This window comes from Felis catus, chromosome B2, assembly GCF_018350175.1.
Source record: "Felis catus isolate Fca126 chromosome B2, F.catus_Fca126_mat1.0, whole genome shotgun sequence".
Taxonomy (NCBI): domain Eukaryota; kingdom Metazoa; phylum Chordata; class Mammalia; order Carnivora; family Felidae; genus Felis; species Felis catus.
The window spans coordinates 143,549,797-143,577,536 of record NC_058372.1 but is presented as its reverse complement, the minus strand read 5'-3'; the positions used below and the strand labels follow the sequence as shown (position 1 = coordinate 143,577,536).

At 50.1% G+C, this 27,740-nt stretch overlaps 1 protein-coding gene across 1 annotated transcript; it reads right to left on the bottom strand.

The window, feature by feature from the left end:
- Positions 1-356: 356 nt before the first annotated feature.
- On the bottom strand, positions 357-16,100 carry MAS1 (MAS1 proto-oncogene, G protein-coupled receptor). Its single transcript, XM_019831449.3, has 2 exons — positions 15,205-16,100; positions 357-4,410 (listed from the first exon to the last, which is right to left on the bottom strand). Exon 2 carries the CDS (start codon positions 4,371-4,373, stop codon positions 3,396-3,398), a length of 978 nt encoding a protein of 325 aa, XP_019687008.1. The 5' UTR covers positions 4,374-4,410; positions 15,205-16,100; the 3' UTR covers positions 357-3,395.
- Positions 16,101-27,740: the final 11,640 nt, after the last annotated feature.

Genomic DNA, 27,740 nt, shown 5'->3' with positions numbered 1-27,740 from the left:
GGTTCTAGTTGGCCACCTTCCCTCCAGCTCTCATTTTTAATCCTAGCCTACAGATTTAGAGGCTTCCCACCTCTTCCCTTGCCCTTCCCTGCTCCTTCCTTAAATGGCCGGGGTTCTCTGTGCTGCTCGGCAGCCTGGTTTGGGTCAGGGACAACCAGACAAAGGGCAAATAGGAGAGCAAGGGGACAAGGGCAAGGGAATCAAGGGGGACAGTGAGAGTGACTGTGTCGGGGACACCAGAGGTCTCATTGCACAGAGACAGAGATGACACAGAGGGGACACGTAGATGTGGCAGACACAGAGGTCAGGGACAGGTGGTCTCAGCGGGTAGAAGTTCAAGGCAGTGGGGGTCAGAAAGTGAATCATGTGAAGGACAGGAGATCATGGTCAGAAGGCAGACCTGTGGGATTTTTGTTTGTGGGAGTAGATTGGTGAGTTGTTGTAAGGCTCAAGTGTAGCCCAGAAAGGAGAACAGCTGAGGTCACCAGGTCACTTTGCCACCTGATGGAGGCCAGTGGGGGACTTGTGGCGATACGAAATTGGACCACCACCCACGGCCAGGCTGGATGTCAGTGAGAATGGGTGTGGAGAGGAGGCCCAGGGACTCTGTTCCAAGAATCTTGAAGAATGTGATGACGGAAGACCAACGACAACGGCATCAAAGAGAGAGGAGTGGGGTGGAAAGCAGGACCATGTGGATCTCCAAGGTCTGCTGCTCCAGCCAGCCCATACAAGTGACAGTGACTGGCCCTGCTTCTCCCTTGCCGCCGCCTGCCTTCGCTCGTGCCACACTCTTTTGGGGATCCCCTCCTCCCCAACCCACTGAAATCCTACCTGCCCTCAAGCAACCAAAGGACACCTCCATGAAACACTCCTTTTTTACTACACAAGGTGGGATTTCACCTTCCTCTTGATGGCAACACCACTTTGTTTAGAACACTCCCCTAACATTGATCTGTGCCCATCTTGGAGCTGTAGATACACGTGTGTGTCTTCCTCTCTGATTCTAGAACACAGGGGCTTGTTCACATCATGGAGTTTGGCAGAGCAGACTGTCCAAGCATATTTGTTCCCTTCATCAAGGACAGTCATTATATCTGAACATGCTCCTCCCAGGCTCAGGGAATTCTCAGAAACGGCACCCCCTGGCCTACAATGACTCAGGCCAAGTGTCTAAACGCACAAGGGGTACAAATTAGCTAGTCAACTCTCCATATATGCATATTGACTTAAATCTTCTTGCTTGAGTTTTAATCTTACAGTTCACTTTAGGGAATGGGTTTAGGTAAGAGAGAGGAATTCGTCCTTACAACACTGACAAACTGAATCCTACCTGTTTGCCAGGCCTTGTTCTTTAAAAGGTCAGAAGAATTTTTATATTGATGGTCACATTCAATTTCCCCACCTTATCTGCAGGAAGGCAATTGATGAAGGCTTCTTATGAGTTCATCGTATTTTCCGTGGGTGAAAATTCCTTGTTTCCCACGGGTCTTCAGGTTCCTCTTTGACACCAAATATCTCTTTGAGATGAGATGAGACAGATCCCTTTCTATTGCCCCAGAGGCCAGCACAGCACTGGAGGGGATGGTGGCAAACAGAGGAGAGAGCTCTGACCTCCGTATTTTGTTCTGTCCCAGGGAAGATGCTCTGTTTTCCATCAAAAACAAGATCATTCTAAATGTCAGTGCTCCACACCCATCTGGGCTCCTGAAAGCAAGCTGCCTGGTTTCTGAATCAGATGTCATCCCCCACAGAAGAGCCGCTTGCCTCCAAAGTCGGCTGGGCGGGAGGGACTCAATCATCTCCCCCAAAGAAGTTGCCCCCATAATCAGCTCACACGCAGTCATTTCTTTCAAAGTCAGAAGATGGAGATGAAGCAGACAGCAACAGAGAACCCTTTCATCACAGCATCTCTGACCCTTTGGAAACAAATGGTTAAGACAAATCCTAATGGGCTCATTTATGGGAGTGAATAGTTTACTCCCCTAGACCCACACAAAGCATGGCCACTTTCATGGGGCACCTCGAAGGGGCAGAATGAGATGAAACGTAGTAACATAGTCTATGGGCCACAGTGGGTTTCACGGGTGAAACCCAGGACGCACTGTCTAAAGACTCAGACACAAGTCATGGCAAGCAAGCAGAGCACTAAGGTACTGACAAAGCCCTGCAAAGATTTTCTTGGGAAAAATGCCCAGGGCCCCTCCGAGATGTGGCCACTCTCATCAGCCCCTGCTGTGGTGCCTTCTCCCAAGACTAGAGCAAAGAAGTGCTCAGGAGGAGAGGAAGTCCGAAGCACAGAAACCTGCATCTGGCTGCAGGTGAGAACCTTGTGGCCATAAATAACCCATCACTTCATCATTTCATTTCATGGGGGTGGGATGGGAGGCTCCAAAAGCACAATCACCCTCACAAAGTCATGAATTGAGTTCCATTCATGAAAACTTATATCAAACAAAGGATTTCCCAACAGACTTTCATTACATCAAGCATTCCCACAGAGGGAAGGAAAAGTCATGTGAAACTCCTCTACTGGTGGCCAAATGTGTTTCTTCACAACCTCAGATGATGCTCTAACACATGGCTAGTTGGATGTTATAACATCTGCAGATGTTTTCAGTAGAGGTGCCGTGCTGTGAAAGGCTTTCACGCTTCAAGCAGACAGAAGACCTTCATAAATTTACATTTAACATTTGAAAACACACAGCAGTATTTGTATATAATAGAGCTGTGTGTGTGTGTGTGCACGCGTGTGTGCATGTATGTGTGTGTGTTACAAATGAGAAGAGTGTATTTCTTCTTCCACTTCAAGGAGTGAGGAAAAGACTAACATTTATTGAACGTTGACAATGTGCCAAGCGCTATTCGCACTGTATCTCCCCATTTTATCCTCACTACAAGCCTGGGGACTATTACTATTAAACATTTTATAAGAGAGGAAATGGGGTTCTGAGAGGTCAAACCACTTGCCTGAGGTCACACAGGCAGCAAATGACAGAGTCGATCTGACTCCAAAGCCCATGTTCTTCCTGCCATATCGCTCCACCTTCTCAAGTTCCAGCAAGTGCTTTCATTAACTTTTCCTGTACTCATCTGTAAACCTTCCTGCTAGAGTAGTTTCTACAGTTCATGGGGAAATGTTGCTGGAAGAGCTGAGGAGGAACAAAATGTTTTTTTATAGGTACAGAAATGATAGAGGTCCGACACATTTTTAGGCTTTTTCAGAAGATACAGTACAAGAATACAGTCTAGCCTCCTCATTAATTAGTCTCTCATGCAAATGGGATGGGGTGTCCTTCTGTGTCTTATTTAGGACATATGGAAGTGGTATTCCAAGCACAAAGTACAAATGATCTGTGTCCCACCGTTTTGTCCACTGCTCCCTGCCACGGTGCTCAGACCACAGTCTCAATCGTGGTGGTGTTGCCATTGTCTTCCTGGTGCCTGGGTTGCATTTCATCCTTGAAAGCCCTGGTCAGAACCACTTTTAAGGACTCCTTGAACCGCTTCTTCCTACTACTGCCCACAAAGAAGTAAATAAAAGGGTTGGCGCTGCTGTTGATGGTGGAGAAGAGAAGAGAAATGTCGTGCAAGTTCCCGAAGGCTGACCAATACTCATAATACAGCAGGTAGAGGAGCCTCATGGGCATGGCGAAAATGAGGAATATGATGATGGTGACCATGATGACTATGTACAGCTTTGAGGAATGGGCCGTCCACGTGTTCTTGCGGATCTTAATCACCAGGATGGTGCTGGACACCACCATGAGAGGAGTAAAGACCAGGAAGCTCAGGGTGGCTATAAAGATGATCACCGCCCTGCAGTCACTTCGAGAGTGACCCTGTCTTTCACTGTCAATGCACATGACATATTCCATGGTGGTCACTAAGCATGACAGTGCCCACAGGAGGGCACAGACAAACGCCGACTGGTGCTTGGGGCGATGGCATCGGTACCAGATGGGGTACAGGACAGACAGGCACCTCTCCACGCTAATGGCCGTCAACAGATAGAGGCCCGTGTTGTAGCCAAACAGAAACGTCACCGATAATGTGACAATTGTGTAGTAATAGCCAGAAGAGAGCTCATAATCTAAAGCATAGTCGACCGACAGAATAAAAATACAAAAGAGCAGTGAGATGTCTGCTATAGACAAATGGGTGATGTAGACGGTGAAGGGGTTTCTTTTCATCCGGAAGCAGAGGAACCAGAGGAGGAGCCCATTTTCAACAAAGCCCAGAGGGGAAATGCTCATAATCACCCAGTGCACGACCGGGATTTCCCGATGCAGGTCCCCGACCGAGGTGTTCCTGGCAGTCGAGGTGTTCGTGGACTTCTCATCGACGGACGATGTCATGTTCGACACCTCCATGAGGAGGCCGGGGGGCAGGGGCTCTTCAGGTAATTTTCTGTAAACAAGTAAAACAAAAACACACCATGAAAAGTGATGCATTGGGGTAGCAGGGAGAATCTCAGCTATGGGTCATAAATTTCATGTTGCTAACAAATATGTTTAGACTATACAACTGTCTCTCTGACAATGATAAAACTAGACATTTCTGCAGAAAAGAGAACTGACTTAATGACTTGTTGATCCTCCAATAGCCCTTAATCCTGTATTATTGTTTGCTTGTGGCTCAGGGCCAACAGGGATCCAGCAAAGCAGAGAGGGGCAGAACTCTTGGGGTCCATTTCCCGTCTGGCCCAACTTTCTGAATGGCATTTTGAAAATCAGTCATCTCCCATCACTCTGTCTCCCATCCTGAGGAACCAGATTAATCGCATTCACATGCAAAGACAAAATATATGTGTGGCCCATGTTGTCATTGGTATTATTTTTTTGATGCAGAAAGTGCCATAAGCAATGCGTAAATGATCGGGAAGAGGTACCCAAATTACGTTCAACAGTGTTCCAATATTTTTGAAAGTGTGAACAATTAGAAGGCATTTTTGTCTTATGCGGTTTCAATACCTGTGGCAAAACCAGACACCTATCCAGCCTAGGTGTGTGGTGCAAGCCAACGTGCCCTGAGGGACAGATGGTGAGCCCTTGCGAGGTGTGGTCGTCTCCCCACAAGGCACAGGCCAGACCATGCAGGAAAACACTACTGATGTTCAACAAAGCACTCACTTGAAACCAATAAAAATGCTAAATATTTGAGGATGCAAAGCAAAGATTCTCAGAAAATTTCTATCACACTTTTATGAATTATGAACTAAATGTATGCACAGGCCCCGCCCTCATCCTGTTACGTAACAAACACACAGATGCCACTTCCTCCCCCTCGACAAAGGACAAGGTAGGCAGCCACAGATACCCTCGCCCTGGTGCCAACTTTAACTTGTCCTTGACCTTCTTTTGTGGTCATCAAATCGTTGTCATTTTGACGGTAGTCGTGAAACACTGTTCCTTCTTTGCTTTTTGAACTTTGACCTTGTAGGCCAGGGTCCCTACAAGTGCAAAATAATTAACCTTAAGGAAGTTGATCAAACCAATATTTTAAATTAATAGACATCTGCCCTTTTCTCACTAGCTTCCCTGAGGCAGAACAGTACAGGATGCGATATTTTATGAAGTTTGCACATCTCAATGACATGATATTTTGGGACTGAGTCAGCACAAGTCTAGCATCAGCACAGCCTCGTGTTTTGAGCTCAGTGCAGCTGTGCCTGAAACCCAGATGAGCAGGCAGCCTGCTGAGAAGGACAGTTACCTCCCCAGAGCTGTGATCCAGGAACCCAGGGGCCCTCTGCCTCCACTGTCCCCATCCCCCATCTCCTAACACTTCCCTTAGCTGCTCTGATAAGGGATGGGAAATTATTTTTACTAGGGCAAGCTCTCCTTTCATTGCCTAATTAAACAGAAGATATAGACCCAATACCCCCAGGAGCCCAACACAAGGCCCAGAATTCAGAATACCATGGCACGGTTGGCCGGAGATCTGCTGTAGAGACCAGCCTTTGCTAGAAGTTTGTAAATAAGACAGTCGCGTTCCCCAAATTCATTCACCAAATATTTATTCAGTGCCAGCTTCCTGCCGGGCACTGTTCTACATGCTGGGACACGGCAGTGAATGAAACGAAGCACTACCCTCTTGGAGTTTATTTTCCACCAGGAAGGTGGTCAATAGCCAAACAGCAACAACAAATACAAAGATGCCAGGTCCTAATAAGTGCCACACAGAAAAGTAAAGCATGGACCACGCACGAACTGGAATGTGGTTGTGAGGCAGCATGACATGGTTGGATTCTGGATGCAATTTAGTTTGTTGATGGCTGAGATGTGTTAGTAGAGAGAGAAGGAGTTTTAAGCCATTTGATGAATGGACAGGGTGCAGGTGGAATAGGTTAGGAAAGGCATATTAAGTGTGAAATGCCTATGGAATAGCCAAATAGGATGTCTAGTAGCATCAGGAGTTGGGGAGACAGGCAGAGGCTGGGGATAAAAATGTGGGTACTGTATGCAACCAGGTGAGATTTAAAATTATGAGGCTAAGTGAGATTATCTAAGAAATATAGGTAATTAAAAGGGAGAAAAGGTCCAAAGACCAGTCCTTGGGGCATTTCAAAGTTTACAGGCTGGGGAGATGAGAACGAAGCAAAAGAAACAAGAAGGATCTGGCAGAGAGGGAAGGGACAGCCGAGGGAGAGTGGTGTCCAGGGAGCAAAGGTGGCTCAAGGTGTTTCAACTGTGCTAACATCTGGTCCAAGTTCAGATTACATGAGAATTGGGAATGGACCGCTAGAGCAGAGTCATTGTTGACCTTGAGGAGAGCAGTTTCGGCAGAGTAGAGAAAACAAAAGCCTGGTTAACCAACATGGCTTCCAGAGAGGATGGGAGGGGAGAGAGTGCAGACGGTGAGTATAGACAACCCTCTTGAGGAACCTGAATGTAAATTGAAGCAGAAATGGAGCGGTAACTGGAGAGGGCTGTGGGAGTTCTGGGAGAGTTGATAAGCTAATAAGAATTTTCCAGGAGGAAAGAAACCATTGATGACTCATGGCTTTGGGGTCTAGAGCTTGGTGGAGCTGCAGGCTTTCACTGGTAGCATGATTGATTCATCAGAACAGAAGAAAAGGCAGGGTTTGCAGCTAGGGCAGGCAGGCTGACGGCAGGACTGTTAGAAGTGGAAGAAGTTCTCTACTGAATGTACAGTGTCTCTTTTTTTCAGCAAAGATCGAAGCCGGATCATCAGCTAAGAGTGAGGAGAGGCGAACAGTTTAAGGAGAGAGGGCAGCACGCAAAATAATTCAGGGAAAGGGGGAAAGGAATAAGGAAATGCACAAAGAGTGAGATTTCAGGCAAAACTTAGAGCCCACCTAGGCTGGTGCTCATGAGTTTAAAACTTCACCATGACACGTGCCTTTCTGCAGCTACAGTTCAGCTGTCCAGGTGGGCACGTGGTGAAGGACGGAAGTTGGATTTAGCCAGGGCTAGGGTTTTACTAGGCTGGTGCAGTGTGGGAAGGAGAGGCATCAATGGGATTACACCACACGGAAGGGAATGGCTACAATGACGGACTACGAAACCTTAACGGGGTTGGGAGAAAGGTGATGTCATGAGAGAGAGGACAGTGACCAGGACATAGGAGCCATCTGATAGATCCCAGTGCTATCAGAGGATTTTGAAGCCCAAGTACGAAAGGTAGGCAACTGGCAAATAGCCTATGGGGGTGGGAGAAAGGGAGGCTCGAGACCGAGGCAGCGCAGTGTGGGGGCTTTCGCTATTGACAAGTGTAGAGCATGACGGTGGGAAGGAACGGCTGAGGGAGAGTGGGGGACAAGGTCATAGGAAACCCCTGGTCTGACCAAACCCCCTCGTTTTACAGACCCGGAAATGGAAGCCCACCATGGAGACTGTGAGAGGCCATCTAACACCCAGTTGGAGGGAACCCTGTAGCTGGGAGCTCCTGATTCTGACTCCCTACCGCCTCCCCCTCTGCCCTGGGGCTGGACCCTATTTTTAAGACTTTACCTTTTATAGCCCGATCTTGTCTGCCTCCACTCTTCCTACTCAAGGAATTGAAAGCATCAGATTCTCCAATGTGATAGGGGATTGTTTTTCCCCAATGACTTGATTACTTTCCGATTGTGACTTGGCCACGGTAGGACCTGGTGGCTGTGTGCTCTCCGAGTTCAAATTCACCTGGGAGCAAAGTAGCCCCACACTCTGGTTGAACTGCCCTGCTGTACACAAGGGCTTGGCCGCTAATTCATGGTACATTCGGTTTCATCTCAACACAAAATGGGGGTATTCTTTTTTAAGTTTACTTATTTTGAGACAGAAAGAGAGAGAGAGAGAGAGAGAGAGAGAACCAGGGGGCAGGGGCAGAGAAAGAGGGACAGAGGATCTGAAGCGGGTTCTGCGCTGACAGCAGAGGGCCCAATTCAGGGCTTGAACCCATAAGCCCTGAGCTCATGACCTGAGCCCAAGTCAGACACTTAACTGATTGAGCCACCCAGACACCCCTCCCCGCAAAATGGGGGTATTTTTAAAAATGTGATTGCCTTTTTCTCTAATTATAAAACAATTTGTTCATTCAATGTATGTGCTCATTGAAGAACATTTGGAAAATTCAGTGGGGGGAAAACCACATATAAAACTACTCATCAAAATTAATCTGATTTAACATGTTGGGATATTTTCTTTTAGTCTTGCTTCTGTGCCTCACACACGGTCCTTTTTAAAATTGAAATGATGAGGTGTCTGACTTCAGCTCAGCGCATGATCTCACGGTTTGAGGGTTCGAGCCCTGCGTGGGGCTCTGTGCTGACAGCTCAGAGCCCGGAGCCTGCTTTGGATTCACTGTCTCCTCTCTCTCAGTCCCTCCCCTGCTTGTGCTCTTGCTCTCTCTCTCAAAAATGAAGAAACTTTAAAAAATAAAAATAAAAATGAAATGGCATTTTTTATCTGTTTTGGTATCCTGCCTTTTTTTTTCACTCAATACCATATTGTCACCATGAACCCTAAAAAAATGACCTGACTAGTCACTATTCGGATGAACCATCATTTATTTGTAAGAATCCTCTAATCCTGGATATACCAGTTGCTTCTTACTTTTCATCATTATTTCTAAAAACAAAGCTCTCTAATGAACTCCCTCAGATGCAAATTTTGCACACATCTTTAATTATTTCCCTAGGACATATTTCTAAAAGCGGAATTGCTGGATGAAAAGGTATAAATATTTCTGAAGACTTTAAAAGCATATTAACAAACTGTCTTTCCAAAAACACCTGAACCAATTACGCAGACGTGAAAAGTATAAAACGCTTTCTTTTTTTCACTGCGTATCTATATACACAAACTTGCTCCCCCCCATCCAACAGCATCTCCATTTTTTTTTTTGATTTGTAAATTTGGTAGGTGATAAAAAAGTAGCTCATTTTCATTTGCATTTATTTGATTGCTAATGAGTTTGGATATCCTCTCATGGTTAACATTCCCTATGTCTTCTTTGGCGAAGTATTTTTTCGTGGTTACACGTCTCTTATTGAGTTGTGAGAATTCTTCATAAAGATAACACTTCATCATATTTGTTGTGACAGGTTCTTTTCCCCCAGAAACTGGGGGTATTTTATGAAAGATGGAAGGGACGCAGCTTGGAGCCTTATAACACCACTTCCTTGCCGTTACAAGTCTGCTCATACTCTGTTGGCGGCGGGGGGAGGGGGGGGTTGGAGCTTGAAGGCACCGGGGAGATCCTGCCCACCACCCTTTATTTTACAGGTGACAAAGCTCCCTCGCAAGCATCCTGAGGACCAGAACCAGAGCCTAGAGTGCCCAGGCCCACTGGGCACGGTTTCTAGTCCCCACACCTGTTCTTTGTTAACAGTTCACGTATGTGTGAAGTTCACTCACCCGTACATGCACCAAGTGAAACTTTTGGGACCTTTTTAAGAAATATTTATTTACTTTTGAGGGAGAGAGAGAGACAGCATAAGAGAGAGCAGGGGAGGGGCAGAAAAAGAGAGGGAGAGAGAGAATCCCAAGCAGGGTCTGTACTGTGGGCACAGAGCCCGATGCGGGGCTCGAACTCATGAGCTATAAGATCATGACCTGAGCCCAAATCAAGATGCTTAACCCACTGAGCCACCTAGGCACCTTTGGGACATTTAATAACAGCTTCAATGACACCAGAAGCCATCACCACCATCAACTTGATTGTCAGTAATGGTTTTTATTAACAGACTCAGAGGATTAACTTTTATTAAAGGTTATCTGGGTTGGGGGGGGGCGCCTGGGTGGCTCAGTCGGTTAAGCGTCCGACTTCGGCTCAGGTCATGATCTCACGGTTTGTGGGTTCGAGCCCCGTGTCGGGCTCTGTGCTGACAGCTGGGAGCCTGGAGCCTGCTTCAGATTCTGTCTCCCTCGCCCTCTGCCCCCCCCACTCACTCTCTGTCCCCCTCTGTCTCAAAAATAAATAAACATTAAAAAAAATTAAAAACAGAGCACTGGGTGTTGTATGGAAACCAATTTGACAATAAATTTCATATATTGAAAAAAAAATCAAAAACAAAAAAGGTAATTTAGGGGCACCTGGGTGGCTCAGTCGGTGAAGCATCAGACCTCAGCTCCTCTCTCTCTCTGTCCCTCTCTCTCTCTGCCCTGCCTCCATTTGTCCCTGTCTCTCAAAACAAACAAGTAAACAGTTTTTAAAAGGTTATTTAATAAAAGAACGGATTATTTCTTGTTATTGAAGGTTAATAATTGTTACCAAAAGATGAATATTATTTATTAAAGGACAGATTTTTTTTTATTTACCAAAAATCATAAGTGCTTATTTGTGCCATCTACCCAGGGCCAAACTCACAGCCATAACAACGCAACAGGGATGCACTGTTTTCAGTTTCTTCTGATTCCAGTTTTTTCTGTGAAATGGAGTGACCCCGAGTCATCACCACTATCAGCAAACACTTCTGTTGATGAGGGGCGCCACCCTTCACCCTTGTAGGTATTGATACTTGAAGTCAGAAGGGAACGTTCAGGTTATGTCGTTTCATGAGGACAAATAATAAGAAATCAGCTGCAGCCGCTCACCACGTTGCGCTTTGAGACAAGTCCTCCCCAAGGGAGTCAGATGTGATCGCGCTCACCCTGCCCGCGGCACACACACAGTGTGCTGAGGGCTCTTACCCCATGTCTCTCGCTGTGGTTCCCAAGATGACACCATTGCCTAAACAGACATACTTTCTTCCCTCCGGCTCCCCTCTGCCTGCCTGCAGCCTCTTCTCTGTGTCCTTTCCTGGATCCCTCCTTACCTGGCCCTTTGGGCTGCTAGGCTCACTTGCTGAGCCTCTCCTGTCATACCCTATAGACTCTCCCTGGGTGGGCTTGTCCAACCCCCTCATTCAGTATGACCACATGGTAGTGGCACCAAACCTCTGGCTCTGACTCGGACGGCTCCCCGGGACATCGGACCCTGCCGCCCACAGCTCGGACAAGCTCCCCAGGACATCAGACCCTGTCGCCCACAGCTCAGACGGCTCCCCGGGACATAGACCCTGTCACCCACAGCTCAGACGGATCCTCGGGACATCATCTTGTCGCCCACAGCTCGGATGGCACCCCAGGACATTGGACCCTGTCGCCCACAGCTCGGATGGCTCCCCAAGACATCGGACCCTGTCACCCACAGCTCAGATGGCTCCCCGGATATCAGACTCTGTTGCCCACAGTTCAGACAGTTCCCCAGGACATCGGACCCTGTCGCCCACAACTTGGATGGCTCCCCAGATATCAGACTCTGTTGCCCACAGTTCAGACAGCTCCCCAAGACATCGGACCCTGTCACCCACAACTCAGATGGCTCCCCGGATATCAGACTCTGTTGCCCACAGTTCAGACAGCTCCCCAGGACATCGGACCCTGTCGCCCACAACTTGGATGGCTCCCCAGATATCGGACTCTGTTGCCCACAGCTCAGACAGCTCCCCAGGACATCGGACCCTGTCGCCCACAGCTCTGTATGTCTGCAGCCAGGCCTCTCATGGAGGCACACCCACCCCAGCCGCCCTGAAGCAGCGATCAGACCCTGCTCTGGTATTCCTAGTCCTTTAAGCCAAAACACTGGATGGTTTACCCCACGCTGCTCATCTTGTATGTTCCCTGCACCGGTCCCTTTTACATATTATACGTACTATACTCTGTGTTCTTATAATTAAGTAATCTGGGGAAAAGAAAATGGTATTAAGAAAATCATAAGGAAGAGGCGCGCCTGGGTGGCTTCGTCAGTTAAGCGTCCCACTCTTGATCTCGGCTCAGGTCGGGGTCTCCCGGTTTGTGAGATGGAGAACTGAGTCGGGCTCTGCGCTGGCAGTGTGGAGCCCGCTTGGGATTCTCTCTCTCCCTCTCTTTCTGCCCCTCCCCCACTCGTGTTCATGCTCTCTCTCAAAATAAATGAACTTTAAAAAAAAGGAAGAGAAAACACAGTTACAGTACTGTACGGTGTTTATCGACAAAATCTGCGTGTACGTGAACTCCTGCAGTTCAAACCCATGTTGTTCAAAGGTCCGCATATATACATATTCAAAGGATGCACATCAGCATCTCCGATTTCAATCCGATGCCACTGACTTAGTTTCGTCTTCTTCCTCGCCATATTTCTAACTCCCTTCTCTGATGGCGAGACACTTGGCCCCCATTAGCCCCCATGTATTTATTTATTTGATCCACCCACCTGTAGGTAAATCACCTCTGTGTCTGCCACTGCCCAGCCCCCATCCCCACACGGCCGCTCCCCCCACTTTGTCGGCTCTTTCACCTCCCGTCAGGCCACCGCTGCCGCTGCCCTCTGCCCTGGACACACTCCTCCCCCAGCAGAAGCCCTGACCCTGGTGCCAGTCCCCGCCACCCCCGTGCAGAGGGGTGCACCTCCTTGCCCCCCCCATGTCGCCACCCCCCTCACCCTGGCTGGGCTGTCCCGCTATGCTCATAGCTCACCCTCTCAGGCCCCAATGCCTCGCACCAGCCACAGCGAGCCAGGCTGATCGCAGTAGAGGGCACCACCTCCCCCTTGCAAAAATCAAAAGAACTACAGGCAATTTGGCGTCTGAGTGCAAAAGAGATGTTTGAAAAGAGAAGTTTGACGGTGTTCAGGTTACCCTGCAGAGACAACTGTCTATTCCCCCTCTGCTGAGGCTGCACTGCCTCAGAGCCCCATTTTCCTAGTGACCGCTAGATTCAGGTCCTACAGAAAGCAGTCTGGCCCCTCTGAGCTTCGGTTGCTTCGCATAATTGGCATTTTCATGTATCTCTGGAAGGCTAGGGTGTAAGGAAACCTAGATATTGAAAAGCACTTTGCCGATAATGAGTCTCGTGGAAACGCCAAATTGAGATAGAGAATCCACAAGCGGCGAAAACAAGCATGGTGGTTTCCATAGCCGTTTAAGGATGTGGGCTTTGCAGAGCCCGTGTCCCGGTGAGTCTCCTGGAAATTGCTACCGGTGTTTCCCTCCCAACGAAAGTGAGAGGAAGAGATGGGCAGTGCGGTGATAGACGAGCAAGGAGAATCAAAGAAGGCAGAGAGTTGTGGACTTTCTTCAGCTTCATTGGGGCATAAGGCAAAGAGTTTTAAATGCTATACAATTTGCTCGCCAAAGTTTTCTCTAGAGTCCTAAGAAGCAAACATGCCCGTCCACATTCCCATTCAGTGGCCACAGTCCTCCTGTGGTCCTGCATTCCCAGCCTGCCCCATCGCTCTTCGAGGAAGGAAGAAAGGGAGGGAGGGAGGGGGGAAGGAGGGAGGGAAGGAAGGAAGGAAGGAAAGGAGGGAGGGAGGGAGGAAAGATGGGAGGGGGGGAGGAAAGAAGGAAGGAAGGAAAAAAGGACAGAGGAAGGAAGGGAGGGAGGGAGGGAGGAAAGGGAGGGAGGGATTAAGGGAGGAAGGGAGGGAGGAAGGAAAAGGAAAAAGAGAAAAACCAACAAAACCAGGGCTCCACAGGAGGTCATCTGAAACCTTTTTTTGTTCCTCCGCAACCAAAAAGAGAGGCCTGACCCTAGGCTGGCCCCCCCGGGTACGCAGCTCCCGAGGAAAGGGCAAATTCTTCCTTCTGTGTGTGTGCAGTGAACTGGACAAACAGAAACCTATTTGTGAGACGGAATTTCCATGGCAGGTACGGGATCTGATGGGAATGTGCAGGGCAGGGACATCTGTCCTGGTATTAAACGCCTCGTTTCCAGCTTCCTACCACCTGAGCCATCTGCACAGAGAAGCAAAAACTTTTTGCTCCCTTCCCATTGTACGTACGGCAGGAGCCCCTTACAACACCGGTCTCAGGGGAGGGGGTGCGGGGCGGGGGGGGGGTGGGTTGGGGGGTCTCGTCCCCTAGAAGACTTTTGGCAGGTCTGCACTATTGGTCTCCAGTGGTTGAGACCAGGGATGCCTCTCAACACCCCACAACGCCCAGAACGGCTCCCGCAACAAAGAATGATCTGGTCCAGATGTCGTGGTGCCAGGTTGAGAAAGCTCTGGAGGCAGGCTCGTTAACCACCTTCTCGCTGCTGCTTACGAAGCAACTGAACAACATCCTATACATAGTTTCCCCAAATGCCCCCCACCCCTGCCTGGGAAATAGTGCCAAGATACATCGAAGATGAGACGGAACAGGAGATGGCTTTCAGGGCCGCCTGGCCACCCCTGGATGGCACGTGTGAGTTTCACAAGGAGCAGAAGCAGGTACTAATTCTGGTGACCACTAAGGAAAAGCAAAAAAAAAAAAAAAAAAAAAAAAAAAAATCAATCCAGCTTTGCCTCTGGCCATGTCCAACTGCTTCCAGCCCGGTGACTTCCCCAGAGGAATCAAATATAGTAACAACCCTTTCAGACCCCGACCCTTCTAGCATTCAGAGCAACACACGAAACGACCTCGAACCCTTCCAAGCCCGCGCCGGATTCGCGAATCGACCCCGAGAGCCTCGCCCCCACCACGAGTCCGAAAGAAAACGCCAACACGGAAGTTTCAACCCCGGAGTTGCAAACCAATGTCTGTGGACAGTTCGCCCAGCGAAGAAGCAAGTTTTCCAAAACAAAGGCAGGAAGGGGGATACAGAGGTGTCTGTCACCACCCACCGAATATCCAACCCCCTGTAAAAACGACCGGCACGCAAAGAGTCCCCGGGGAGGTCGCTTTTCAAAGAGGGAACATCTTAACTCTGGTCGCCGAGGGCAGCTGAGCAGTTAAAACCCGGGGTGCAGACTCACTAGTTCCATTTGCTCAGGGAGGGTCAGAGGTGGCAGTGGGGACGCTGTCCGTTCGCGTCCTGGGGCCCTGGGGCCCAGCCTGCGGGGTCTCCGGTCCCCGCAGCTCCAAGGATGGCTTCAGCCTCCCTTCTCTGGAGAAATCAGAGCCGCTCTCCCACTGCTGAAAATATTTGAGATGTGCCAAGCAGATGGTCCCACGCTTATCAGCAGAAGCCGCACTTCAAATGGCATCGTTCCGTGAAGCACTCGAGTGAAAATCTTCACGCTGCTCCCGAGTGGGAACGAGCTGGCGGTGATGTGGGGTGGCTGACCCCCCGGGACCGAGAGGGCCAGCCAGGGCCGAGGGGAAAGGGGACCCGGAGAAACCTCCCGTGGAAGGGCACAATCACGCATGTCGCCGGAACACAGGACCACTTAAGTCCCTGACGGCCGGTCTCTGCAAAGCTCTCTGAGACTCCATTTGCTCGCCTGGGAAATGGAGCCAATTGTATTACCACAAAGAGTTGCAATGAGTAAGTAAGATGTGGATATAGACCTGCACGGTGGGAGACACCCCGTTCAATAAGTAAACATCCGCTCCCTGCCTGCCGCGCATTTCCAGAGTCATAAGCCCGTGCCAGGGTGTGAGCACGACGCAGTGGAGACAGGGAGCCCAGGAGCCCAGCCGTGGAGTCCCTGGAGGGACATGGGAGCCCAGACAGCTTCTCCGCCCGGTTCGGAGACTAACCCGTTATGTGCGTTCTCACCCCTGCGATCAAGTTCCGTTCCCCCCCGACCCCTGTTCCCTTTCCAACGGCCCCGGTGTAAAGGCCCAGAGGCCAAGCGGGAGAATTCTGGATAGTCTGACTCGCCAAGCCCTCCCGCGAAGACCCACCCTCCACTCGTGGCAGTGTCTCTTCCTTGTCAAAAGCATCCCTCCGTGGTTACTGTGTCAGAGTAGTAATGGACCCGCGGGACCCATGAGATCAAAACAGGGCGAGAAGGCGATTTCAGATCCTGCGGGGAAGCAGACTCAGGAGCCCAGATACGAAGCTTTGCTCCAACTGCTTTCATAAGCAGCAGGACCCGAGTGAGCCGCACGGCTGGGGCTGGCGGGGGACGGCCGATCTGTGGTCTGGCCTCCCGGCGGGAAGACGAAGGGAGGAGACCGGGAGCTTTCCCTCGGGACCTCAAGCCACAGGCAAAATAAGGCGAGGTTCGGGGCACCCATCGGGCGGCAGAGCAAGACCTCAGGTGAGCTGGGTGCCAGGGGAGTCGGAAGTGCACTCTCATTACCTGGTTCCGATGTCCCAAAGGAGGAGAGGGTCGGGGTCCTGGAGGACTTTACATTTCCCGGAGGCTAATCAGAAACCGGGGTTTCCTAAAGCGAACTGCGAGGCAGAGAGGAAGGAGCAGTCGGTGGGAAGGGGCCGGGCACACGCCAGCAAAGACAGGTGGGAGAGCAATACCGGGCCGCTGCGAGGGCTGCAAAGTCACGGTCGGGGAGGAAAGAGACAGCCGAAGGACAGGAGGGATGAAGGAGAGCGGGGCAGGGCTGGGGGGGGGGGGGGCAGAGTGATCCACTCTGCTCCTCTGTCCCGCATTCGCTGCTTCTCAGCAGCTCAGGGACTGTCCAGATTTTATGCACGTTTCACCCTGTCCCTTTGGGGGCTGTGAAAACCCTGAGCTGAGTGACCAACTGGAAGGAGACTCCGACGTCATTATTATTTAAGTCAACAGAACAGAGGGCCTCACCGGTTTGCTTTTCCCAGCTCCTAGCAGGACACAGGAGTCTACCCATCCTGACAGAGAACAAGTCGCCCAATTTGTAAATTGGTGAGAGTCACCAGGCGAATGAGGAACAAGCCACCGGGACGGTGGAGAGGCCAGGTGGTGCCCAGGTGAGGGCAGAGGATCCAGAGAAGCAGCCGGGGAGGCAGGGGGAGCCCGGCGGAGACGGGGCTCTCTTCCCCCCACCCCCTAGACCGAGTGGGCGGGAGGAGGCGCGGATTGTTTTGTGACTAATCGGCACCACTAACAAAAGCAGAAACTACCACAGGTGGAGGCTGGGTTTCATTTGGGGTAGATAATGATTTCTACTTAGAGAAAATACGGCAACTCTCTGTAAAAATAAAACTGCTTGCATTTAAGCCACAAATAGGTTGGCTATTTCTGTGCCTGGCTTGTCTTTGTGAGTAATCATCCTCCTCTTGAGAGGTAGGGAGAGTTTGGAGGAGGGAGGTGTAGACAGAACGGGTAACAGAGCCAGAGGAGCCTGGGGAAACGAAGTCTGCGGTCCCCAATGTCCAGCGTGGAAGGAAGTTCTAGCTTTCGCCTCCACGAGGTGAAACCACGTCCCTCTTTCTCCCAACAAACAACAGGGCAACGTGCTGGAGGAGGCCTGGGGATGAGAATTATAGGAGCAAGAATGGTGGAATTTAGCAACCCAGAAGGCCATAGAGTGGGCCCATAAGAGGGAAAGCCCATAAGTGGTACAACCCATGAGCGGTAGCACCCGTAAATAGACCCAAAGTGCATTTGCTCGAGCTCCAAACCCTCTCAATGCCGTGAAGACCCTACCCAGTGCCAAACCCAGGGATACCCGGTGAATTCCACTCACATCCAAGAATGTGTTCCTCTTCTGGAAGGGACTCTGCCTCGCCCTGGATGTTGAGCTCATGATGATGGGGAGATAGCCACCAAGTGCTTCCCCAAAGCCCAGCGCTCCCCTTGGTGTTAGCAAGATGCAAGAGGGAGCCCGGGTCGCTCAGTCAGTAAGCATGTGACTCCAGGTCAGATCTTACAGTTCGTGAGTTCGAGTCCCGTGTCAGGTGAGCTAGGGCCCTGGATGAGCCCCGCTTCTCTCTCTCTCTCTATTTCTCTGCCCCTGGCTCACTTGTGCCTTCTCGAAAGAAAGAAAGAAAGAAAGAAAGAAAGAAAGAACAAGAGGTAGAAAACAAGAGAGCAGGTTCTCTCACACTGAGAGTAGCTGGGGGGTGGGGCTGGTCAGAGGACTCATTTTCACAGGGAGACGACAGACCTCAGAGTCTGGGCTGGAAACAGCAGATCTCAGAGTGGCAGACAACTAATTTTGTACAAAGTGTCTGGGTTCACCATTTGGGAGAAGAGCAACTTCAGAGATGCTAGAGATTGGGATTTGCAAACTTGACTGGAGTGATTCTTTGCGCCATCTGATGGACAGGGCCTCAGAACAGGGCTGGTCCCGCCCTCTGCCCTCCAGTCCTGCAAAGGAGACTTCAGATCTCACTGGCCAGATAAAAACCCAAGATAAAACCCTGAGAACAGAACTCTCCCAGGCTGATCTGAGTCCCATCAGCCTTGGGGAATCTTCTCCAGGCTTCCCCTAGCCCGCCCTGTCTGGGACTGGTTGGGTCTCTCCCAAGTAATGATCTTTACTTTCAGCACACATATCCTAAACATCGAATCTCTAAGAGAACCGGCATGTTTCTCCCCCCATGTCATTTGTTTTCCTTCAGGTAGACAGGCCCACGCGGTGGGGCAGAAACCACAGCAGGTGTGACAACAGGGGGAAGCAAACCCACGAGGAAGTGACAGAAGCCGCCCTCCTGGGTGAACCCTGGGAGGATTAGGCCCAGCTGTGGGAAGCTAGGTCCCCAGGCCTGAGTCCTCTCAGACCTCCCACTGTATTTGGAACGTGCCAGAAAGGAGACTCCCCCCCACCCACCCTCTGCACGAGCTCCTTTGCAGAATGACGAGGAGATGTGAAGGACGCAGGATGAGGCTGCTGAGGGGCCGCGGGGACACTCATGTGTGACGCTCGTCCGCGTAGACACAAGCATCAGGCAGGTTCCCTAATTGGCACACATGGAATATCTCCTCGTCCTCCGAATCAGCACCTAATTGGCTGCGTAGACGCTTTGCCCTCTAGATTCCTTACCTAGATTGCAATCATGTGCTCTCCCTTGTCCAAACATCATAAAAAAAAATCCAGTTGTGAGAAAGAACATTTTTGGAGCATTGCCTTGGGACATGGAGTCTATCCACTCCTCTAGATGTTCTAAATATTACCCTGGGTTTAGCCCTGCATACTTGGCCAGCATTGTTTTGGCCCTTCGTAAAACTGTAATTTCTAAATTATCCTTTGGAGATACTCATCAGCTAGCATTTAGAGTCTCTACCAAAGAAAAAAAAGAGAGAGAGAGACATAAAAAGATCAAAACTGTGTCCATGCAGGAATTGGGTAGCGCCCTTCCCATCAGACCCAGAGTCTCCTTCTGGAGATTTCTGCTACAGGGGTGGCTGAGTTTCTCCTAAGCAGTAGCCGGCTTGTTTAGGTCAATAAAATACCATCAAGCGTGGAACTGGTTTTTTTTTTCTTCTTTTCCTGACAGAAAGCCTGAAGATACATATCTGACCTGCCTTTGCAAGTGGACTACAGGGCTACTTAAAAGAAAAAGGTTTGAAATCACTCATTTAGTCAAAGGTCCATCTGGGCACCATTAAACTTATGTTCACGATCCTTTTTCTGCCTCTGACTGTGGATTTTGACAATGTTTTTTCAAACCGACTCCATCCTGAAGGAGAATTAAACCAGTCAGTCGCTTCCAAGTGACAGTTACTTGGGTATTGGGACTCCCACAAGCAGCTAGCTTAAATAGCAATGACCAGAGGGGCGCCTGGGTGGCTCAGTCAGTTAGGCATCCGACTTCGGCTCAGGTCATGATCTCACGGTTCGTGAGTTTGAGCCCCACGTGCTGACAGCCCAGAGCCTGGAGCCTGTTTTGGATTCTGCGTCTCCCTCGCTCTCTGCCCCTCCTCCGCTCCCTCTCCGTCTCTCTCTCTCTGTGTCTCTCTCTCTCTCTCTCTCTCAAAACTGAATAAACATTTAAAAAAAATAAAATAAAAAATAAATCGCAGTGACTGGATCCGTGCAGAAAAGAGTTCTCTAAATTCTATGGTAGCACCTATTAAATTGTATTTTTAGAGTTACTTGTTTATGTGTCCGTCTGCCCCACGAAACGTAGCTCCGTGAGGCAGAGGCAATGCCTTCCTCATTTAGTATTAGCTGAGCAGAAGGACAAATGGAATAAGTCAACTATATTTAGAATCGCTATCACAGTTTTAAATATTGGTTGTTTTATGATTCTGTTATAATTGTTGCAAAAGTGTCTTAGAATGTCTCGAGCATTCGTCTAATTGCCCCAGTGAGGCTGCAAGCCCTTGGGGAAGGAACCAGGTCTGTACTTCCTCGGGCGGCCCGTATGGGGCTGAGAGCCCTCGATGGGACCGTTGACGGGTATCGGACTCCGTGCGACGTGCAGTGAAGCGGGTGGAGCCCAGGTCGATATTGGGCCGGAACCGTCCGTCTCGTTGATTATCACGGCATCTAGCAAACCCTTTGCCGGAATCTAAGGCAACACCGCACTGATGGCTCACGTTGGTTTGGGGTATGTGTGGGGTGGGCCATCTACCTGTCACATTGTAGAGGATGAGGATTTGTGAGCTCTCTTTTGTAAAAACCAAGGTGTCTTCCCGCGGCCTAACGTGCACTTACCAGACAGTGGCAGTGGCAGATTACAGAGGTGAAAAGGCAGACCCGCTTCAGTCGTCTGAGAACAATCTGGACAACACCCAGATTCCACACCCTCCACGGGGCTCGTTAGTGGTGCTTCAATCTCCATACGTGGCCCAAAGAGGGACACTCAGCATCTTCAGCCAAGAAAATAATAGTTAAATATTTCTGGCATCTGTAGCTACTCTAGAGTTGCCCGGCTGTCCCACGTTATAAAAACTGTATCAGACAAAGACAAAAATGTCCAGCCCACGGACAGTGTAAATAGACAAAGTAAATAAAATCACCCTTCTTAATTTTGCCCCAACTTTAGTCATTACGCAGGGTAAAGAGGAAAGTGCAGTCAACATCCAGTGGTTCAGACTTGACCCCGGGTACGTGGCCTCCACGTCCCGGACCCGTGCTTTTGGCGTCGTTCTTTCCTCATCCTGTAGACCCTTCACCATATAAAGGTGAGCCAGAGAAACAAGAGAGGGGTAAGCCCACCACACTCTTACGAGAACGTGCTGGAAAGGGAGGTTGTACTATGGGCCAAAAAGAGATTGAGGGATTTTTAATACGTTCCATTGAATATTCTCTCCCTGCGCTCTGACGACAAGGACATGTTGGATCACCTCTGGTCACTATCCCTGAGTCCGAAGATTCAGGAGCGAAGGGAGGGGTACGGAAGTGGCTCCTAAGTGCTGAGAGGAAAGGTGTGGACAGTGAAGGAAGAGGAAGGTCTCCAAACACAAGGCAAAGATGAGTGACCCCTGAGAAGTGCACTTCCATCTTCAAGGAGAGGTCAGGGGTACCGGGCAAAGACCTACTGATCTGGGTCAAACTCAGCCCAGCCTAGGTTAATGTCGTCACTAATCTGTGTTACATTCAAACCCCTTAAATAGTGCCGATACCCCGGAATTGTAAAAGGAATAACCTGAAGTGAAAGTTCTAGAAAGTTCTAGGATCAGAGGTCTTTCCTCACCAACTCTACAGACACAGATCCTCTGATCCTGCGTTCCCCCGCACCTGGGTGTGCAGTCTTGACGAGAGGCCACGTCATTTGACTCATTGCTTCCCCGGTGAGGGTGGGCCCTCCCTAGCAACGGCCTTGTTAGAGGCTAAATTTGAGGGGTGTTCTCCCTTAGCGCCTCAAGAAGCCTTGGGCAGGTGACACCTGACTGCCTGCCGTCCCCAGAAGGCGGGTCCTTAAGTGCCGCACTGTGGAAGCTGACTCGCTCATGCTGTTTGTACCACAACCTACCTCAAGGAATAATCCGGTGACACATGCAGGGAAGCCTTGTTCCCCATATCCACCGCTAACCCGACGTTAACACCTTGAGTTCCCACGGGTAAGGGAGGGGCTCAGGAGACATCTGACAGAGCAGGGGAAAGGGGAGGAGCAGTGGGGACGAGGAGGCCCATGTAATACCACCGGTGTGTTCATGCTGTCCAGGGTTTCAATCCCACTTCACCTCTGGAGTCCTTGAGCAAGTTTCTTAACCTCCCAAAGCCTCAGCGTCTTCGCCTGTGCAACGGGGACAGCGTCATCCTCCCCCTTGAGGCCGTGTGGGTATGAGACCGGGAGCCACAAGAAGGGCTCATGAGTCTTAGCTGTTTAGTTCTCGTTGCTTCTGCTGCTCTGGCAGGACGTGTCCACGTGGCTCAGAGAACGTGTCATTTGAAATTCAATCTGAATTTTCAGTATGTCAGCCAGTCGTTTCTAGAATACAAACGGCAAAAACCAGGGCTTAGCAAAGTCTCCTTGACCCATAGGATGCAGGGACAATAGAATGTGAAAGCGTGGTAGGTGGCATGGTGTTGGACTCCTGGGGCTGCTGTAAGGACCACCAACTGGGGGGCTTCAAATGACAGGATGGATTCTCTCACAGTTCTGGAGCTGGAAGTCAAAGATCAGGGTGTGGCTAGGACCGTGCTCTGAGTCTCTGGAGATAGAATGTCCTTCCCTGTTTCCTCTCGCCTTCTGGTGGTGGCTGGCGATCCCTGGTGATCTGTGGCAATCCGTGGTGATCCCTGGCGATCCCTAGTGAGCCTTGGCCATCGCTGGCAATCCGTGGCTTGTTAGCAGAGTCACTCCAACTTCTGTCTCCATCACCACATGGCATTGTCCTCCTGCGGCTGTCTTCCTGTAAAGACACCAGTCATGGGGCGCCTGGGTGGCTGTTGGTTAAGCATCCAACTTCGACCTAGGTCATGATCTTGCCATTTCTGAGTTCTAGCCCCGCATGGAGCTCCGTGCTGACAGCTCGGAGCCCGGAGCCTGCTTCAGATTCTGTGTCTCCCTCTCTCTCTGCCCCTCCCCCACTTACGCTCTGTCTCTCTCTCTCAAAAATAAACATTAAAAAAATTTTAAAAAACGCCAGTCATACTGGATTCCATCATCTTAACTGATTACATCTACATCGACCTCATTTCCAAATAAGGTCACATTCTGAGGTACTGGGGCATTAGCACTTCAACATATCTTTGGGGCACACAGCTCAGCCCCAAACAACTCCTACACAGAGTTGAATTTTACTCCCTGCCACATTCTTAGGACAATATTAGAAAGTGTCCTTCGGCCATTGCTTAGGTAGCTCTGAGGAATCCACACCAGTGTTTGGGAGAACAGGGTGTCCTGTTGCCGGGAGCAGCCGCCCTCGACCCTCTGGACCCTCTGGACCCCCGCCTGGCCCTCTGTTGCTGTGTGCTCAGAGAAAACAAAAGCATTTCAGTGTTAGTGAAAAATCTTGTGTGCACATGGAGGGGTGGTGACTAGGGAGAAAAGTGATTTGTGAAGGAAGAAAGAAAAAGAAGGAAAGAAAGAAAGAAAGAAAGAAAGAAAGAAAGAAAGAAAGAAAGAAAGAAAGAAAGAAAGAAAGAAAATAGTCCTCCTTTGACGCCATTCTTTTTTTAACATTTTTTTATATTATTTATTTTTGAGAGAGAGAGAGCCTGCAAACAGGGGAGGGGCAGAGAGAGAGAGGGAGACAGAGAATCCGAAGCAGGCTCCAGGCTCTGAGCTGTCAACACAGAGCCTGACGCGGGGCTTGAACCCACGGACCATGAGATCATGACCTGAGCCGAAGTCAGATGCTCAACTGACTAAGCCACCCAGGCGCCCCTGCTGCCATCCTTTTAAACTGTCTGCTTCTATGGAAATAACCTAAATTATCACTGATTGACGAATGGGTAAGGAAAATGTGATATATATATATGCTACATTTACATATATAGCGCGTTTATATTTATACACACACATACACACACACACACACACTCGAATATTCATCCATAAAAAAGAAGGAAATCCTGCCATCTGCAACAACACGGATGGACCTTGAGGACATTATGTCGAGTGCAACAAGTCAAACAGAGAAAATCCAATACTATATGATCTCATTTATGTGTGGGGGAAAAAGCCAAACTCCTAGAAACAGAGCGCTGGTGCTAAAGGGTGGACAAAGTGGGGGAAGGGGGCCAAAAGGTATAAACTTCCAGTTCTTAGATATTTAAGTCCTGGGATGCAAGGCACAGCAAGGTAACCAGAGTTAACAATGCGTTGTATATCGGAAAGTTGCTAGGAGAGTAGACCTTAAAAGCTCTCCCCACAAGAAAAAAAATTGTACCTACATGTGGTGACGGATGTTAACCAGCCCTATCGTGGTGATCACGTTGCAATAGGTACGTATCTCAAATCGTATGCTGTACAGCTAAAACGAATGCAGTTGCATGGCAATTATACCTCAATCAAAAGATACCGGGGGGGGGGGGGGGGGGGATGGGGAACCAGGTGAAGGGATGCACCGGACACTTGTGATGAGCACTGAGTAACGTATAGAGTTGTTGAATCACTGTATTGTGCACCTGAAACTAACGTAACCCTGTACGTTAATTATACTTGAATCCAAAAAAAGATGATGTGAGTAGCAGTGGATTTATACGTATATATATGAAAGCAACTACTGAAACAGCTATACAAAACACTAGATATAAAATAAAATGTAGTTCTAAACTGTGTTCAAGGAACTCACATGAAGGAACTAGAAAAGAAAAAAAATACATATCAAAGAGTACAATGGCTCCTTCTACATCTTGAATGGGGGAGGGGGGTCCTTATCCAGGTTTACAAATTCATGGACAGTCATCGACCTGTAGACTTAAAATGTGTTAATTCTTCATATGCAAATTATATATCCATAAAAAAAAATTTTTTTTAACTAACACGAAAACAAAATGTCCTGAGGCCAGAAAGAGTAAGAAGGTAGAAAACTTAGGCATGACATCGTTACCCACGGGGCCTGTTTAGCGGATGGCTGTGTAACATGCCATATATAACATGTCGATTTATAAACTGAGCAGTTACAGAGAGGCTCCGTTTTGCCCTCCCTCAAGCCGGGATCAGGGGTTTCCCCCACACGCCTTTATCAGTCCAAAGACGTCCAGGTTTCCCCACTCCGTTCTGGAGGATCGTGGGGCAGGGGGCCCTCCCCTCCACAGAGCTGGGCAGAGTTCTGCCCAGATGGGGGGACGAGTGCCTCGCTGCGCTATGGACACCGACCAACCCCAGGGACAGTCAACAGCAAGCAGGGTGGCTCGGGGCTGAGTCTTGCCCAGGCCGCCCCCGCACCCTGCAGCACACGCCCACCACCCCGCGCCTCGCTGGTCCACGTGGCTCCTCTCCTTCTTCCCAGCCTGCCATCACGTACCCAGTCACTGTCAGTGGTGACATCGCTCCGCAAATATGTCCCTGATTCTTCCCATCTTGGCAAATTGCAGCCTCTCTTTTTTTCCCCCTGTAACTTCATTAGGTTACTGAGCAGTGCAGGCAGGGGTCTGGAGGGGAGCCTTCAAGGTACAGTGGTGAGAAGACGGAATATTGGGAATACTAGAAAATCTTTGTGTCCTGTGCCTAGTTTCCCTCCACAAGAGAGGATCTGGGACTCTGTCCCCAGTCTGTTTCTCCAGAAAGATGTTTTCCTGTGAGCCATCACAAACCAACAAGAGGCTATGTGACCTCATCACTAGTCTCCCTAGTCTGTCTGTCTGTCTGTCTCTCTCTCCCGCACACACACACACAGGTCCACCCCTGTAGCCCTGCCCCTTTCCTGCATGCACTCTGGTTTCTGATTCTGGAAGCCAGGGTGAGAGCCCCCAAGCACACCTTCTCCCCACCGCAGACCTCTGCCAACCTCTCGACTCTCAAGTTTCCTCAAGCTTTGGGGTGATGGACACGTGGCACCCGCATGAACGAGCACCCACAACCTCACTGCCGCAGCCCCATCCACAATGAGTCCTGAAGTAACGGTTGGCTAGTCAGGCTGCCCGCCCCGACCAGCAGCAACGTTTCGGTCCCAGTGAGCGGGTACATGAGTGGACCGTCCTCAGCATTTTATTTTGCATCTTCCCACGCTGACGCTCTGTCCCCATTAGACATTAACTCTCCCTCCCTCTCTCTCCTCCGCCCCTGGCAAGCTCTGATCCTTGTCCTATGAGCCTGACTAGTCTAAGGACCTCACGTAAGTGGGAGCAGACAGTATTTGCCCTTCTGTGTCTGGCTGGATTCACTTAGCACGTCTTCAAGGTTCCTCTACATTGTGGCAGGTGTCAGAACTACCTTCCTCTTCGAACCCAATGATATTCCATCACATGGAATGGGATGTGTATGCAGCATGTTTTGCTTATCCACTTATCTGTCAGTGAAGTCTTGGGTTGTTGGAGGACTTTCCTTTTAAGAGTTGCATTGAAGGGGGGGGCGCCTGGATGGCTCATTCGGTTAGGCGTCTGACTCTTGATTTTGGCTCCAGGCATGATCTCAGCGTTGGTGGGATCGAGCCCCACGCAGGGCTCTGAGCTGACAGTGCGGAGCCTGCTTGGGATTCTCTTTCTCCCTCTCTCTCTTTCTCTCTCACCCTCCCCTGCTCACACATTCATGCTCTCTCCCTCTCTCTCAAAATAAATAAATTTTAAAAAGAAGAGCTGCATTGGGGGGTACCCTTCTCCCCATCGAGGTTTTAGGAACGTTCTCAGAAGCAGTAGTCGGTACACCTAAAAGGTACTTAGCAGGCACGGCTGGCCCTAAACTTCACATGAGCCAAGGACAGTGAGGGTTCTTAACTGCAAACAGAAATAGACTCCAGCTGATCTGAGTAGAAAGGGGATTTAGTACAAGGATATTAGCTAGCTCACAGAATCTCCAGGACAGAAAAATCCAGGCTAAGTTAGGATGCCAAAAACAACTGCCTGATGCTAAAATCGTGCAGCAGAATTAGCTCCATCGGAGCTCCTGCCTCTACCAAGCCGCTCCTTCACTCGCATCTCGCCCAGGACTGGGGTGCGGTCCTGCCACCCTGGGGGCTCTCGGCCTCCCCAACCACCACCCCGACCAGAGCACAGATTCTCAGGGTCCCTGCTCCCTCTTGCCACCAGCAACTGAGGCCAAGTCAGGACCCGACAGAGCGGCCGGCTGCACCCAGCGCAGACGCCCACAGCCCAGAGAAAGGTGGGCCAGCAGAGTGAGGCCTCATGACGTGTACTATCCCCCCGTGTGGAAGGAGCCTGGGTTCTGCGTGGCCGAGAGGCCAGATGAGGATCCACATCAAGTTCCAGTAGCCTCTCCAAGGCCACGTCAAGCCTCACCATGGCAGCAGGTGTCCCAAATTATCCAATACCGGATAACTAGGCCTGCTTACGTGGGGCCCTGTCCTGAGCCCCACACTCTGAAGGCCCCTAGTGGCTCTCTTCCATCACGTGCCATCTGCCATAGTCTGTGGGCCCCAAGTCGTGCGCCTGGCCTGTGGCACTCCTCCGACAGCTCACGCTCTGGGCGTCATCAGCCAGACAGCGCTCAGCCTTACTGAAAAGTCTAGTGCGCATGCGGAGTGGGGACTGCTCCCGGGGCCTGCACAGCCCTTAACCCTGGGTCCACCCCCTGAGGACGAGCTACACTGCCAGTAGGCACCCCCAAAGTGTGCCGTTTGCAATGGGTGTGCCTCCAGGGGTAAGCACGTGTCACACACGTCAG